Source organism: Corvus brachyrhynchos, unplaced genomic scaffold, assembly GCF_000691975.1.
Source record: "Corvus brachyrhynchos isolate BGI_N302 unplaced genomic scaffold, ASM69197v1 scaffold467, whole genome shotgun sequence".
In the NCBI taxonomy this organism is placed as follows: Eukaryota; Metazoa; Chordata; class Aves; order Passeriformes; family Corvidae; genus Corvus; species Corvus brachyrhynchos.
The window spans coordinates 405294-421415 of record NW_008239309.1 but is presented as its reverse complement, the minus strand read 5'-3'; the positions used below and the strand labels follow the sequence as shown (position 1 = coordinate 421415).

General features: G+C 37.3%; 1 protein-coding gene across 1 annotated transcript in view; it reads right to left on the bottom strand.

Annotated features, from left to right (window-relative positions):
- Positions 1–16122, bottom strand: part of COL4A3BP (collagen type IV alpha 3 binding protein) — a 79408-nt gene that overhangs the window by 43037 nt on the left and 20249 nt on the right. The window contains exon 3 of the mRNA XM_017740649.1: positions 12763–12879. Within this exon, the coding sequence (XP_017596138.1) occupies positions 12763–12879 (117 nt within the window). The remainder of the gene's footprint in view (positions 1–12762; positions 12880–16122) is intronic.

Here is a 16122-nt window from a genome sequence, read left to right as displayed (position 1 = left end):
ATCGCACCTGCCCTGCTCACCGGGAGCCGCCAGCGCCCCTGCCGGCTGCGAGCGGAACTGCACCCGAGGGGAAAGGGCCCGACAGCCGAGAAGGCTGGGACTGGGTTTGTGCTTCTGTCTGCTGTTACTGCCGCAGTTATTGCTGTTTGTTTGCCTTGTTATACACACATAGATATATAATAGTAAAGAACTGTTATTCCTATTTCCCACATCTTTGCCTAAAGGCCCTTGATTTCAAAATATAATAACTCAGAGGGAAAGGGGTTATATCTGCCACTTCAAGGGAGGCTTCTGCCTTCCTTAGCAGACACCTGTCTTTCAAAACCAAGACAAATTCTTTTGCTGGGAAGCAGAAAATATTATAACACAAGCAAGGACGAGTTAACTGCTATATAAGAAATGTGCTTTACCATAGAATCAGAATGACTAGGATGCAAGATCTCTAGTACCACCTCCTGCTCAGAACACGTCCATTTACATATTCAGGCCTACACCCCACAAGGATGCATTCTTCAGAGAATTATAATATCTATTTTCAAAGCCAAAGCAATTGTTATGAAACGTAACTAGAACACACAGGCAAAGAAAGACTGGGTTGGTCAAAGTGAAACAATCTGCTTTGTTTATAATTCATCAAGTGTGTTGGGCTGGAATGGACAAAGCTTTAGTCCAGCTTTCAACAGTACTAACTGTAACTACTTACTAATAAAGCTGCAATTTAACAGCTGCTGTTCGAACATGGGCCCAAGAACGGCAAAAGGGTGCCAAGACAGATAAAGAACTGTTGTCTTTTGTCCTGAAAGGGAAGTTTCAACAATTTGGAAGTGACAACATTTAGGTTTGCTGCAGCAAACACGCTTGTGTAGTCAACTGAAACTGCTGATTCACTGGCATTCCCCTAAAGTCTTCTGTCAGGAAATACACAGTTTTCAGCAATAAGTGCACTTAGCAAATTTAGCAACATCAAATGACATACACTATCACATGTATATATGCTGATATATACAGCTGATACCAGCACTAAAATAATGGAATGTACAAGACATATCCAAGCTTAATTTTCCTCACTGAAATTTAATTCATATTTAATTCAATTGTAAAGAAAGAACCCTCTGTTTTTGACAGTAAAGGAATAATAACTTGAATAATTCATTTAATCTTTCCCTGAAAGTACAGCTTCTTACAACATTGACAAGTTTCAGTACCAGCATCATACTGTACATCAGGGCAAGTAATTCTTATCAGCTGAGAAGCCTCAAGTATATTTGTTTGCTTAAACAAGCAATTTTACAGTAATACACAAATCCTCACAAATTATTCCAGGTTACCAAGGGGGTAGAAGGATGGACGCCTTTCTCTATTTGACACTCCATTCCCCCAGTTTTCTAATGCCTATGTTCATATCAGGCAGTATGGGATATTTAAACACCAGCAGTTAAATATTAAACCCCTTCTTCCTCACCTACTATTTAAAATATATATGCTCAAGAGCAGGACTTTTGTTTCCTCTGCAGTCAGTCTGTACACAGATGACATTAAAATAACAGCAAATGCATATTTTCATGCTTGATCTGTTTTCAGAGGGAAAAAAGGATGTTTCTGCTGACCTACAGTGAAAATTATATTGGAAGAATTACCTTAAGGGGTTCCGATAAATGCCAAGGACATTAGATTAAAAGAGCAGGTGCCCCAAGCCATGTCATGTTTTCAGAAGAATTCTGCCAGCTCTTTAGAGTCACATTAGCTTCTGAAGTTACTCTCTTTTTCAGGAATTTCACTGGATGGTGGTGGTGTGCGTGCCTCTCTCCAAAGAGCCAAAAGGTTACCTCTGTTCAATGTTACTACGTCTCAGTCTCATTGGTACTTGTGCACTCCACCCATGTGGCTGAGCACTCCTCCCTACAGCAAGAGGATTAACTACGATCTGTAAATATCACCTCACTGAGTTTCACTGTAATGAAAGCTCACTGAAGAAAAGCCTTTCTTTTAGAATAGTTCTTTTAAAAAGCAAAAAAGACTGACTTTGGTAGATTGAGGCATACAGAGTATCCAAGATTTTTCTATTAAGCTGTTAATGCACAGTATTTTTTTGAGGTGATGAGTAATAATTCTGAGTAAGCAGCATACAGCATTTGGCAATTGCCAGCTTTTAACTAGTCACTACTTTTACACTGCAGCTCTCTACTTTCCGTTCTTGATACCAAGAGCGTACCCTTATCTGAAGGGGCATTTATCAAGCTTGACACAGGTCTGTCTCAATGAACAATACTGTTTTCAGGGAGACCTTGTAAAAACATGCTATCATTCTGCCGTGGAGAACTCAGACTCCTAAAGATAACTGCATGTAATTCTGCCAGTGACAAACTTTGACATTCCCCTTACTTCTATTAAATGAAAGTATACACTATCAAAATTATTTACCACAGTTTTTACAAAGTGAATTAATAACACTTTTGGCTTTACTACTGGAATCACACTTGTTTATAGCAGTAAGACTGGCTATTTACTGCATAGCCAGCTGCAAGTTGACTCTTCTAGAAGTCACCTCAAGACTGAGCATTTGTCTTGAGACCAAGTTTACTTTAGCCATGTACATCACCCTTTGTTAAATAGCACTGCAAAAATGTTGACTGACATACTCTTAACAGCTTAGTGGAGCTGTAGTGTCACAAGCCTTTCACATTATTTGATCCGAGTTAGCAGTTTTCAAGTGTTTTCCTTCACACAGTATTGCACCCAAAAGGCAACACTCTGCTAATCTGCAATTTGAACTGTAACTTTCAGGCATCCATTAGCTATTTCAGAACATTCTGGTTCACCAGCCTGGCTATGCAATTTACTTTAACCTTTCTGTGCATTTGAATCTTGAAACAATTAGCATATTTAGCTAATTTAAGGGAAAGACAGGAGTAAGCCATCTCAACTAAGTTCACTACCTTTTGGGGGCAGGGGCTTGAGAGGAGAGTTCAAGACCTCTACTAAGACTATGAAGACTACCTGTTAATGCTCTGACTAGATAGGAGAGAACAGTTTTTAATTAGGAACATACAGGTGATCACAGCTTTCATGGATACAAAGATTTAAAATTATCTTAGTGCACATATATCTAAGTGCACATATATGTACAGCTCCAGATTCAGATAAACAGCTCCCAACAGAGTAACAGGCAAGCTCAGCTATGAACTGAGATAGATTAGATCATTTAGCAGTTTCTTCATGTAGACAGGTGCCCATACTTTACAAAGTACTAGAAGAAGCACGATCACTTAAGAAACTGAACCAAACCCACACAGCACAATAATTATTACCCAAAACAGCTGAGCTGGAAAGACTGAAGTTGACAGAAGAGCAGTATAAGCTTAACACTTATGTACACAGGAGAAAAATGGAGTTCAAAGCTTACTTGGTTACAGGAAATATGGTACTGTACACATACAGGATAGGTAATGATCTGCAGATAGTTCTAGAGACGAATCAGATTTAGTGGTTCTCAAGCTGGGTAACTTAAAAAAAACCTCATGGTGCTGTAAAATGGTAGCATACAAGATCCATGAAATAATCCTACATTCTATGCAACACATATAGGATCCTAGCGGGAATGCTGAGTTCTATTTTGGTGCTACACTTCACGGAAAGATGAGGACTGAGTTTGGAACAGAGACATACAAGGTATCAGAAAGCTGTAAAAAACATCCACATGAACAACAACTGAGGAATGGGGAACTGGTCTAACAGAAAAAGACAAATTTTAAGTGTTTCAAAAATGAACAGAGTAACCTCTCTAGATTTACTGTAAGACTACTTAATAAAGGAGAACTCATATTTTATGAGGATGGCAAGAAATTCCTCTGACAGCAGAAACAGGCTAAAGTGATTCCATAAGCCCTTACCATTACAACACTTCCCAATCTAACTTACAGTGAAACATAGCACCTGGATGCTATGTTTCACTGTGGATGGTAAAGGATGACTTTAGTTCATATTAGGGGAAGAATTACAATGAATTTTATGACTGTTCCTTCAGGAGGGTACTTCAGTTTATTTCTTTGCTGATATCTATACCACTTAGATGTCACTGAAGAGCAAAAAGAAAAAGATGGTATTCACAATTGAAGGACGAGTGAATTTGAAAAGCTAGACAGGGTGCCCAGACTTGAGACAGCCACATCCTTCTCCTATGTATTTCCCGCTCTACCTAAGGTTCTGGCGAAAATCCAATAAAAATAAGTTTATTACTGCCAAGTTCAGAAGTCCGTGCTTGAACATATTTTGCTATTTAGTTATCAAGGAGCAGTTTTGCAAACACTTCAAATTCAGCTTTGCTGGGAGATGTCAAATGTGAATACACAAGAACTTAAGTTACATATTTAACGTCAACATACAGCAGTGACAGAACAGCAACAAAAACACATCTAAGTTCCTGCATAAGCTTGAGCAATAGTTCATGGCTTTTTAGTTTCAAACTAGTACAGGGTGTTTTTGCAACACCTTTAAGCGTGTGTCTCTGCCACTCATCAGCAACTTGCCTACACATTTCAGTCTTTTAAACAGGTAAATAGGCTTTTAAAATAGCTTTTAACAGTTTAATATAGATATCTGAATGCTGTCCTCCAGCCTCCTCTCAGGCAAGCTGCACTACTGCTGCAAGCCAGAGCCTCACAACGCCACAGTGACAGTGGGTGACTAGCTTCTGGAGCAAAATGCATTACCACAGAAACGGTAAGAGTGTATGCTACACAATCCATGTCAGCATCAAACAGAAACATTTAAGACTTTGTTGTGTGCTGCAGAGCATTAGACAAAAGAACAAGGAAATTCAAATCAGGTTAATAGGAAACAATAGCTGACATCAAGATTACTTAAGAAACTTGTTTCAACACTTAGGACATGGATATCAACACAGGCAGCAAAAGGAGGCCTCATCATCACACTCCTAACAATCCTCATTATGTACTTGATAAATAAAACCAAAGTTGAACAATATATATCTACTCCCATATATCCCATGCTTTCCTTCATCTGCACTGTTGCTTCCACTTATGTCAGTCTTATTTTTGAATGGGTACAGGTGAAATTACGGCCAGAGGAACTAGTATTAGTAAGAAACACCAAAAAATTAAAATACTAGGGAGCCACATTCTCTTTCCTTTTCAGACCTCAGCAACAACTGCTGAGGAAGCAAATACTTTAAAAATCACACATTACTGAAACAGCTGAATGCCAGGAGAGGAAGTAGATAGGGATATGGCAACAGAGACTGCTCCTATTGCTCCCTCCTATAGGATGTATCTGAAGTTACACTGCTGGAAAGTTTTTATTTTAAAGTAATTAACAAGACTGTATTTATAATTAACAGTCACTCATCAATATTAGAATATTTACCATTGCTAGAAATTGACAGTGACTAGTTGTCAACAATATAGTAAGCTGATTAAAAAAGAATAGATTTATAAAGGTCATAACATAAAAAGAGACTTCTGAAGACTATTTGCAGCATTTCACTATGCACTTAAATACAGTCTACACAAACATCTTGTTTCAGTAATTCCACAAAGGTCTGCCAGAAGATAGGAACACTAAATTTAATGTACAAAACTATTTACTGATGGCAGAAATTTATGCTTCTCATTTAATATCTATTTTTAAAGCTTCGTACATTAATATGCTGAGTCAAAATGTTTCTGTATCATTCCTCTGCATATACTTTCCTATTCATTCTAATTATCTTACTAATACTAATTTCAGTCCAGATCAGCTTTGGAGTGATTTATTTGCATGTCTTTACTGCCATTATCAGTATACAAAATATAAATCAGTTCTAGGGCGAGATTAGAGAGGTGTAAAAAAGGAGGAAACTGCCCTGCCTTCACAGCCTTCAATGTTACAGCTCTACTTAAAATTACTTAAAATTGCTGCAGGTAAGTTAAACATGTACTACCCTTCTGTACTGTTGATCACCTGAGCTCATATTTCACAAATTGAAACTGATAATGGTTTCTGATTAATGGGTCAAATTTTTTTGCTCTACCACCCACTGCTAGTAAAATATTACTTTGAGAAACTTACCTCTATTTGCATTTTTCAATGTTTTTTTAGAGCACCTAAAAAAAAAAATCTCATAGATCAATATTTACATACAGTATTCAAACAAAAGCTTGACTTTAAGTATACTTAATGTGAAATTTCTTAAGGCATTAATAGGTTGAAGGAACAGGTAGATGCACTTGGGTCTCAGTCTGAAGCTGACACAATCAAATAACAAAACAAAAACCAGGAACTGAGAAACTTTGGGTGCTTATAACCAAGTTTGAAGTGAAATTTAAGGCTTCCTCTGAGTTTGATAAAAGTTACTCATGCAGAAGCTCTTATACTTAAGTTCATAAGAGAAATAACACAAAGATAAAAGGCAAATTAAATTTATAAATACTTCAATATTTTACCTGAAATCTTTCACCCTGTTTATCCAGAAGCTGACTTGTATTACCAACAGATTTAAGCAATCTGACATTAACTCAACGTTTCAGAACAGGAACAACTAGAGCAGTTAGAGAGGGGGTCCATTAGCTCTGGGTAGGGTACTCTGTGATTACTTTGTTATTAAGATGCTTCTCAAGTGCACAACATTGTGGTGCTCTGGTTTTAGCCACCGGGAGTTCTGCTTTTGAATGGTTTTGCAGTCCTGTTAGATTAGCAAAAGCCCACCTGTACCCCTTGTCCTCTCAACCTGGCTGCCTTTTCTGCTCCAACATCACAATTACTGTTATTAGCAATATTTTTCAATGTGTAACAGCACATTCAGTAATTCTTTTAGAACAGTACATTGACAAGGAAAAACAAAATATGCAGATGACCGTAACAGTCAAACTAATGACTCTTATAGATAAGGTAACTGCTAGCTTTTTTCGCTTACTTGGGAGAAAGGAACTCCATTTTATGTAGTGAATTTTCTTAAAATTTCAGGCTGCTGATGCTTTTAGTTTTGAAGTTTCTCACAACAATATCCTGAAGTGCCCTTATTGACTGCAACCAAAATTATGCTCTTTCAAGTTTGCTCTACAGTTTTCTAAATTAACTTGTGAACTAGGACCAACAGTCAGAAAATAACCACCTCACAAGTAAATATCTCAATTCTAGCTTACTGGTGTGAAAATATATCAGAGTTTAACAAGTGAAATGAATCAAACATTTCGTTTTAATAAATGAAATGAATCAAGTTAATAATTACTTAACTTTTTCTTAAATTTGAATTTAACAGACCACCAAATCCAGTGTTTTGGTTTTTTTCCACCATTTTAACTAGGTCTGCACTTAAACAATGCAAAAAATGGTATCCAAAACATCTTATTTGGTTTGACAACTGGTATTTTAAGAAACAAGTTGTAGTATACAAAGAATTGCACAAAATTAGAATTACTTAAAAGCTAAACTATCTTTGTCCCCAAGGTTGCCATGTCTCCTCCCTTTTTTAGCAAAAAAAAAAAGCTAAAAAAAGAGATGTTTTACTCTTCTTGATGTTTTTGTATACCCCTATTCTAACTAGCTAACACCGTCCCCAGTATCTAATCAAGAGTAAAAACAATAAAGCAGTAGTCACCCCTCAGTCAAAAAATTTTGACTGAGGGAGACAGGCCACCTTCATTTAAGGGGGACAGGTCCCTTCATCCCAGAAAAGGGACAGATGTCAATTAGGTTTGGAAAATAGCTACCTGATGCCTTCCACAGTCAAACTTTGAGATTCATGCCTCCTGCTCTAGATATAAATGCCTTGTACATCATCACTTCAAAATGAAAAAGAAAACCTACCTAGTCCTGATGCCTTAAGAGGCCCCTAAGAAACGGAGACTAGACAGGAGTAAAGGAATAAAAGTAGGTATTTATTTGAAAGGCCTTCAAAGTACCCCCTGGGGAGCCAGAGGCTATTGCCAAGATGGATCCCAAGATGGACCCCAGGTCACGAGTTCTTCACACTTTTATAGGTTTGGTTCATTTGCCTATCAGGGTTAATTCTCCAATTAAAGCTTCAGTTCAATGATGGAATTTCCCCTCCACTCGCCCCCCTTAGAAGCTCTTTGGATTATACTTTTTAGGTCTAGGACAGTCTGGGTGACCTTGGAGAGCAGGCCCGGAGAGGCTTTGTTATGTCTACCCAGCACAAGTGGGCAGAAATTAGCAAGCCACAAGAAACTTCAGAGTTACCCACACTAGACACAGGATTTGAAAAATATAAAAGTTAAAACCTAAGGCATCAGTCCCTACATGCCAACTTGTTGGATATCTAGGTATCTCTCTGAAAAATTTCCAGTTTTAAACAGCAAAATCAGATATTGTAAGAAGTTCAGCAAGACTTAAAACAGTATTTTGGTTTGACAAACAAAAGATTTTGCAAATACAAGACCAAAAAAACTATCTATTTTGCTGAGGAGCCACGAAGTCAATAATGAAGACATGAAGAGTCCGTGTGCAAAAAATAAAAACTATGATGGAACAAAATGGGACAAACCTTAACTGATGTAGTTTCTCATGAAGTATTAATTTCGAAATAAATTCTCATCAGGTTCTCAACTCAAGTAGAAGATTAATATTACAAGAAATCATTATATGGATCTCAGGAGTTCATTTGCTCAAAATAAGCTTACTTATACAGATGTTTCTCACAACAAACAGCAATTCACTCCCCTCACTTTCTCACAGCACTGAGCTAACAACCTTTAAGCCAGTTTATCTAGTATTAGGTTAGAAATTCCAAACTACATTTTGAAACCATGGGAGAGACCTGGAGGAGGCAGTCTTTCAAATTATTATTAAGAGAGTAGCTTTCGAAATACGTCAGCACTGTGGTGCTCAAGTACCATCAATGTTTAGACACCAGAGAAACACCAGATCAATACATTTAATGAAAAGTTTAAGTAGAAGAACAGACTCTTGGTTACACGTGAACTATTTCCTCGTTTGCCTCACTGATGGCTTTATAGTAGTTTTAGATGTATCATTCCTCCAGTTCAGGGCCATGAATAAACATTTTAGAGCGATACTTGAAACACTTAATGGGGTAAAGATCCAGGACCTCAATACAAGAAAAGAAAAATACAATTATAACCCCCTCTGCAAATTCTAATGGTTTTTATGTTTGAACATTAGCTGTTTTACATTTCTCAGCCATCAGCTACTAATTGGTTCTGCTAAGCATGAAGTTTTTCTATGTCTGCTTATACTCATATTTAATATAAAATTAATTTTAAATCAGTGTTCCCTCTGTTTGGAGCACAATGAAACACAGTCAAAGTTTCGGTCTATTTTTCTTACTCCGAAGATCAACAACCTTGTGACATGCTACTTTAAATCTCACAAACACCCTTTTGTTAGCAAATAGCTTAAGCAGCCTACCAAAACTACCTACCCACTCAGTAAGCAACAAAGAACTTCAAAAACAAACAAAAAAAGTACTTTATGTAGCAGTAGACTAATGTTAATAAAAATAACTGTTTAGTACAGGAAATAATTTCCTCTCTTGATTTTATTCAAACTATTATATGTCAAAACACATTTCACCCGGAAGGAACAGCTTTTTAAGGAACTTTTTCTTGAGGTTTGGTAACCGGACCAGAAAGTTCCTTCAGAAAATGTCAGAGTAAGCAATACAAAAATCAGAACTCTTCAGTGCAATGAGATACTTTGCCCATCTTCTCCCACCCTCAGTCAAGTTTTTGGTTATAAAACTTGCATGAGCCAAAATAAATTAAAGGATGGATGAAGAGTTAGTTAAAACTAAGGCTCACTTAAGTGTTGTCCATACAAACTTGAACAAAAAATGGAACTAACTTCCAGGCTCCACGAATTTTTTTTTTTTCAGATCCTATCAAAGTTATATTGGAAAAATGTACTGTTTCTTAAATATTTTCCATACAAACTTATATAAAAATTACAGGACATAGCAGTAACCCCTCAATGAAAATACAGAAACAAGACATTTAGAGACATATTCTTCAAGAACCACTTATAATAACCTGAGTGAAGACTGGATTTGGACACTTCTGTGTTGTGTTTAACTATATCGAACACCTATTCATGTAAATACAGCACTTTTCCAATGTTTCTGGTGATAAGATTACTGTATATTTTTCTGAGATCAGCTAGAAGAACAGATGCACCTCTATACCTACAACAGTTATCACACAAAACTACTACTGTTATGAAGGCAACGGAATATTGCACTGGAAAGAAGATGTTAGTAACTCTGATATTCCATTATATACTTTCAACTTGAGTCTAACCTATTATTACAAGATTGCAGTAACTTCTGCTGTTTTCCTTGCTTTGTCTTGATCATGACATTCATGATACTTAGTTGCATAATACAAAAAGGATGCTTTTAAATAATGTATTGCTTTAACTACTAAATGTTTTGATGGTTTATTTAGAAGTGATGTGCCATAATAGTTTCTACTCCATTTAAGAATGAAAATAACTGCTATTTGCCTTAAATATTGCAAGAACTAGAGAGCAAAAAGGAGTATGAAAGAAACTGAAAAATGTCAAATAGCCATGAAACTGCAAACTACACATACTGAAAAAGCCGTAAGATTTGGAACAGTCAAGCCCAGTGTTATTATCTTAGATGCAAGATGCAAACTGAACTGTTTCTTGTCAGTTCAGCATATACAAGACTTATTACCACTTCCTACTTCTAGACATACTTTTCTTCTGTTTCTACAACATTCCAAAACATCCTCACTCTTTAAAAAATAAGCTGAAAATAACTTTATTACAATAATGAGAAACGCTCTCATTAACTCTATCCCTATAATAATTCTAAATACAGGGAAAAAAATGGGTAGTGGAAATAACCAACCCTTCATTCTACTCCTTGAAGCATAAAGGCAGAGATCTGGTACAATTTATTTATTTAAATAACTACCAAAATCTTGCAAAGCATGGAAGTTTAAACTGTCCAAACTTAAATCAATGCTAAGATATTATTTTTTTGAAGTGGAAAAACTGTATAATTAGCCAGGCATCCTTACAAAGGGAGGTCACTTTTGGAACGCTAGAATTTGTACTCCTCAATACTCATTCATGATCTGAAAAGGAGGTTGAATAAGACAACTTAATCTTACCAATAATACCAGACCAACAAAGCAAAATAAACAGATACCTCATTACAGGGGCTGAGCACTAATGGAGGTAAAAAAATCAGTGTTGAAAAACACAAGATTTTTTTTTTTTTAAAAACAGTTCAGAGAAACAATTCCAAATTAACACTTAAAATGGCAAACTCTAAACTACTACCATTCAACGATCACATATTATAAGTTGGTGATTCCATAAACTTGCAGCTCAGAACTCAGCAATGGTTAAGGTGAGCCTTACAAAAGGGAATAGAAAAATAGCATGAAAAAGGTGATGAGCAGACTTTAAGACAGGATCTGTGTTTTTTCATCACTCATTCCTACAGAGGAGCATGCAATGACACAGACCGCATTTCTGCTTATCCAGCTTCCAGTTAAGTTCTGCATTTCCCCAGCTAAATGGTTCGGGAAACCTAGTCTGAATTTTAGCCTAGAGCTATCAAGTTCCATGACTAAACTAAACCATACCTGAAGACTCCCAAGCCTATAAACCAGTTTTTGAAATGCCAGTTCTATGGATATGCAATCCAGTAACTTGTTCAGTGTATCCTCCTGAGAAATTTCTCTCAGGTATTGCACTAGGAATAAATTGCAGTGTTGTTGTCTCAAGAACACTCCACTGTTAACTATATTTTTTCATTAGACTACAGGAAAGAACCCTGACTTTGCAACTTAATTCCATATGTTTTAATGTTACCTCTGTATCAAAATGAAGGCAAAATGCCAAGATATAAAGGGATGATGCATAGTCCAATTGAGATGATTTTTTTCTTAGAGAACCATTATCAAAAGGCAGCACTTTAAATTTAAGAACAGGTACTGCTTACTGCAAGGAATGGCCAATAGGTGAAATGTCTTAATTGCACACAGTACCTATACAGACAACACTTCAAGAAGCTCAAGGTAAAAATTCATACCTGCTTGGATATCTATAATAATTCGTATTCCTGTAATACCTATGTAACCCAGATTGAGAGGCCAGGTATTGTAGGTTACTGCTACACCTTGGGACAGTACCTATCTTGTTCCTGAAAACATAATGGATGTTTTGTGTACTTTCTACCTGATCTGAAGGGCTTGAAGGTCAGGTACTTTGAAAATGAAATTAGCTGAGTTCATTGGAAGATACAAGGAACAGATCAAGAGCTGAACTAAAATGCTGATGAAGAGTAGTGCCTTAAAAGACAAAGAGACAAAAGCCAGTAAGCAGATACAGTAAAAGTGGTCAAATGATGAAAAAGAGGAGCCTAAAACCAGAATGATAACCTAGAGAATTGACTCTAAGACTAACAAGTTAACATCTAGCATAGATAAGAAGCAATTCAATAATCAGTGAGAAATGGACAAAACCATGAAAACGTCACTCAAACATAATGAAAGCTTTTCTTGTTTCAAACTAGAGAGCTCAAGAAAGGCTCACAGTTGTTAGCTTCCAGTAAAGTCTTATCTATGAAGAACAAGTAAGCCAATTCCTTTGAAACATATTTAACACACAGCTTCAATTTTGAACTTTTATCTGTCATAAATACTGTGAGTACTTCAATGACTGTACAGAGAAGTTTAAACTCTCTGCAAGCACTGTGCTTGATCTAATGAGGGAATGTGAAATGAAATTAGAAAACAGAAAATTACATACCTTGTGTTGTTCTATTGCATCTACCCACTGTTGTCTGTGGTCTGGGTCCTGAGCCCGGAGGTACCAAACACTATCATTCACGCTGATATCAAATCTGCATTCATCAAAGTCATGGGGCTGTGAGAGAAGAGAGTGTAAGAGTAGCTAAAATTAGCACCTTGATCAAAGTTACCTCACATTATTTTGACACTCAAACACTGATTAGAAAATCTGGTCTATACTGTCTCGAATTCACCCTATATTCTGAATTCTGTGTTGTGTAGCTATCTCAAATAATAAACATACACTCTCATAATGAAAGATGCCGGTCTTCTGAAATAGAATAGCCTGTGTGATACATTTTTATTAAATAAAATTTTCATAAATAAATTCCACACACAAACAAGTTCCATGTTTTCAAATACTTTGAAACAAATCCTTCAACAAAGTATCTACTATGTTGGAAAATATGCCTATATATACCTTTTAATTTCAAAACAGGACAAAACTCTGTAACATTACTGTTACCAGTACTAATTTTAGATGAAATACATACATCACAGCAAAAAAATACCAGGATAGAAACATAAAAGCAGAGTATATCTAAACGACAAGCCAGAGCAGGAACTTAAGGAAGCTGTGACATGTACTGCCTCAACTATTTTCACCATGAGTATTTCACAGATAATTGGAAGCCACATGCATTCCTTTCACACATCTCCACTCAACTGCATCTAACTTTCAGTTCACATGCCTTAAATACTAATAAGCTTTTACTAACGTAACAATGAAACTGTTAAGGAAAGTACAGGGAAAACAATGATCTAATCTGCCCTATACCCTGACACTGTCAGTTCAAAGTTACTCCTTAGTAAACATCCAACTGAGCCCAATATTCCCCACTCTCTTCATCTTTGAAAGCCATTCTTAAAGACACATAATACAGGTGTAGCTGAATGCCTTTTTGAATTTGAATACAAAGAAAAAATACACATGAAAATAATTGCAGGAGGTTAACAGGCTCCAGGATAAAGGCTAGTGACACAGTCTGAAGGACCACAAATATTGATACTAGACACTGAAGACAAGTCTATGCATGTTAGGAATATCCTTTACAACACATGGACCACTCTGCCAATACATTCATCTTGCAGACTAAAACATGGTGAATCTCTCATGTAACACTCCACAAAAGAAAACCTAGAAGTAAGTCTCATTTGTTGTCATGCACACCATTCTAGTGTTAGTGAGATTTTTTTTCAAAGAATTGGGAAACCAGAAGCCACCTACACATTAAAAAAACAAACCAAAAAAACTCCAAACTTTCTCTTTTTCTGTTTTTAATATACTAAGGAAGAAGAAAAGTATAACATAATTCAAATTACCAAATAAAAAAACAAGCTAGAAACAGTTTAACAGAAGTGCATTAAAAAACCAAAGTGTAAGCTTAAAGCTTTGTGTATTTGGTCAAGCATCTGAATGCTCAATTTTAAAGAAATTTAGATTTCCCATAGGAAAAGTCTCCAGCAACTCTAAGAATTCACAATCAAGTCAAACAACTACAGCTACTAATTACCTATCTCAAGTTAATTGAATTCAAAAAACTTCCAAAACTGGTTCTGTACACTCCTTTGCCTTCACTGAACCAGGCAAAGGGGTGTAAAAAGGGACATGAGGTTGTTTGACCCCAGCTGGATGCCAGGTGCCCACCAAAGCCTTAATCGTTACTCTCAGCAGGAGAGAGGAGAGAGAATATGACGAAAAACTAATGAATTGAGATAAGGACAGGGAGATCACTCACCAATTAATGCCACAGGCAAAACAGACTTGACTCAGAGAAAATAATTTCATTTATTACCAATCAAATCAGAGTAAGATAATAAAAAAATTAAAGGCATCCCACTCCTTACCAGCCTCAACTTCACTAGCTATTTTCCTCTACTTCATTCCCCCAAGCACTGCAGGGCAACAGGGAATGGGAGATGCAGTCAGCCCAAACACTTTCTGTCACTCCTTCCTCATGCTTTTTCCCTGTTCGAGCATAAGAACTTTCTCATGGGATAGAGACCTCTGTGGTCTTCTCCAACATGGGTCCTTCCTAAGGGCTGCAGCTCTTCATGAACTGCTCCAGTGTGGGTCCTTTCCACAGTCCTTCAGACACAGCCTGCTCCAGCATGGGTCTCCCACGGGGTCACAAGTCCTGCCAGCAAACCTGCTACAACTTGGGCTCCTCTCTCCATGGGGCCACAGGTCCTGCTAGGAGCCTGCTCCAGCATGGGTTTCCCACAGCCCGTAGATGCTCATGGGCTGCAGGGAGACAAGCTGCCTTACCACCGTCTCCCCCACAGGCTGCAGGGTAATCTACGCTCCAGCACTTGACCATGTCTTTCCCCTCCTTCCTCACCTACCTCTGTGTCTGCAGAGCTGTGGCTCTCACGTATTCTCAGCCCTCTTTCCCAATCCCTGTTGCACAGCAGTTTTTACACTTCCTCAAGTATCTTATCACAGAGGCAATATACCATCATCACTGATTAGCTCAGTTTTGGCCATCAGCAGGTCCCTCTTGGAGACAGACAGAACTGAGCCTGTGAGATATGAATGCAACTTCTGCATCTGCACATAGAAGTTGTATCTGTAGCCTCCCTGCTACCAGAACTTGCCACATAGACCCAATACAGGACACCAAGCCTCCTAGTCCAGGCCCCTCTTCTTCAAGCTGCATTTTCTATTATTACTATATATGTAAAAGAAGTTCCTCTGCTTTAGAACAGCAAACTTGCCAAGGCAATGTGTCATGCTTATATGCCTATTCCCAGCCGCTCGTCTGACAGGCCCTCATTCAGTCACGTGATGGGGGACATGCATCTACAATAATCAAAGATATTCCAAAAGATCAGCCAAACAGAAAGTGTAGGAAGATTAGCTATCAAGGTTTCTCCTGATGTGACAGCATTCGTCAGATTGATCTCTCATTCTTGAAGTCTTTTGGGAAGAGTTATAAGCAATTACATTATATGTGATTAGAAAGACTTGCCAAAATTAACCTTAAAAGCCTGCAGCACTACTGATGCCACACTTCCATACAGTGCACTTACTTCAGTTCACAACCATCCTTGCCGTCCCCTGAATCTCATCTCTAACCTAAACATTTTCTAATGCAACTTAAGACTATCACCTCTGTTCTTTTCAAAGGGAGGTTTTTGTACTCCCCTTCTTTCCAAAGCAGCTTTTAATATATTTGAAAATCCATGCCTCGTTGCTAAGACACGGAAAGAAAATGTTTTCTCTGAGGTCTAGCTAAAACTTTTAAACACTTTTGTGGGCCATTTATGGCATACACACTTCTGCATTACATGTAGTTAAGAGACTAAGTCATCTCTT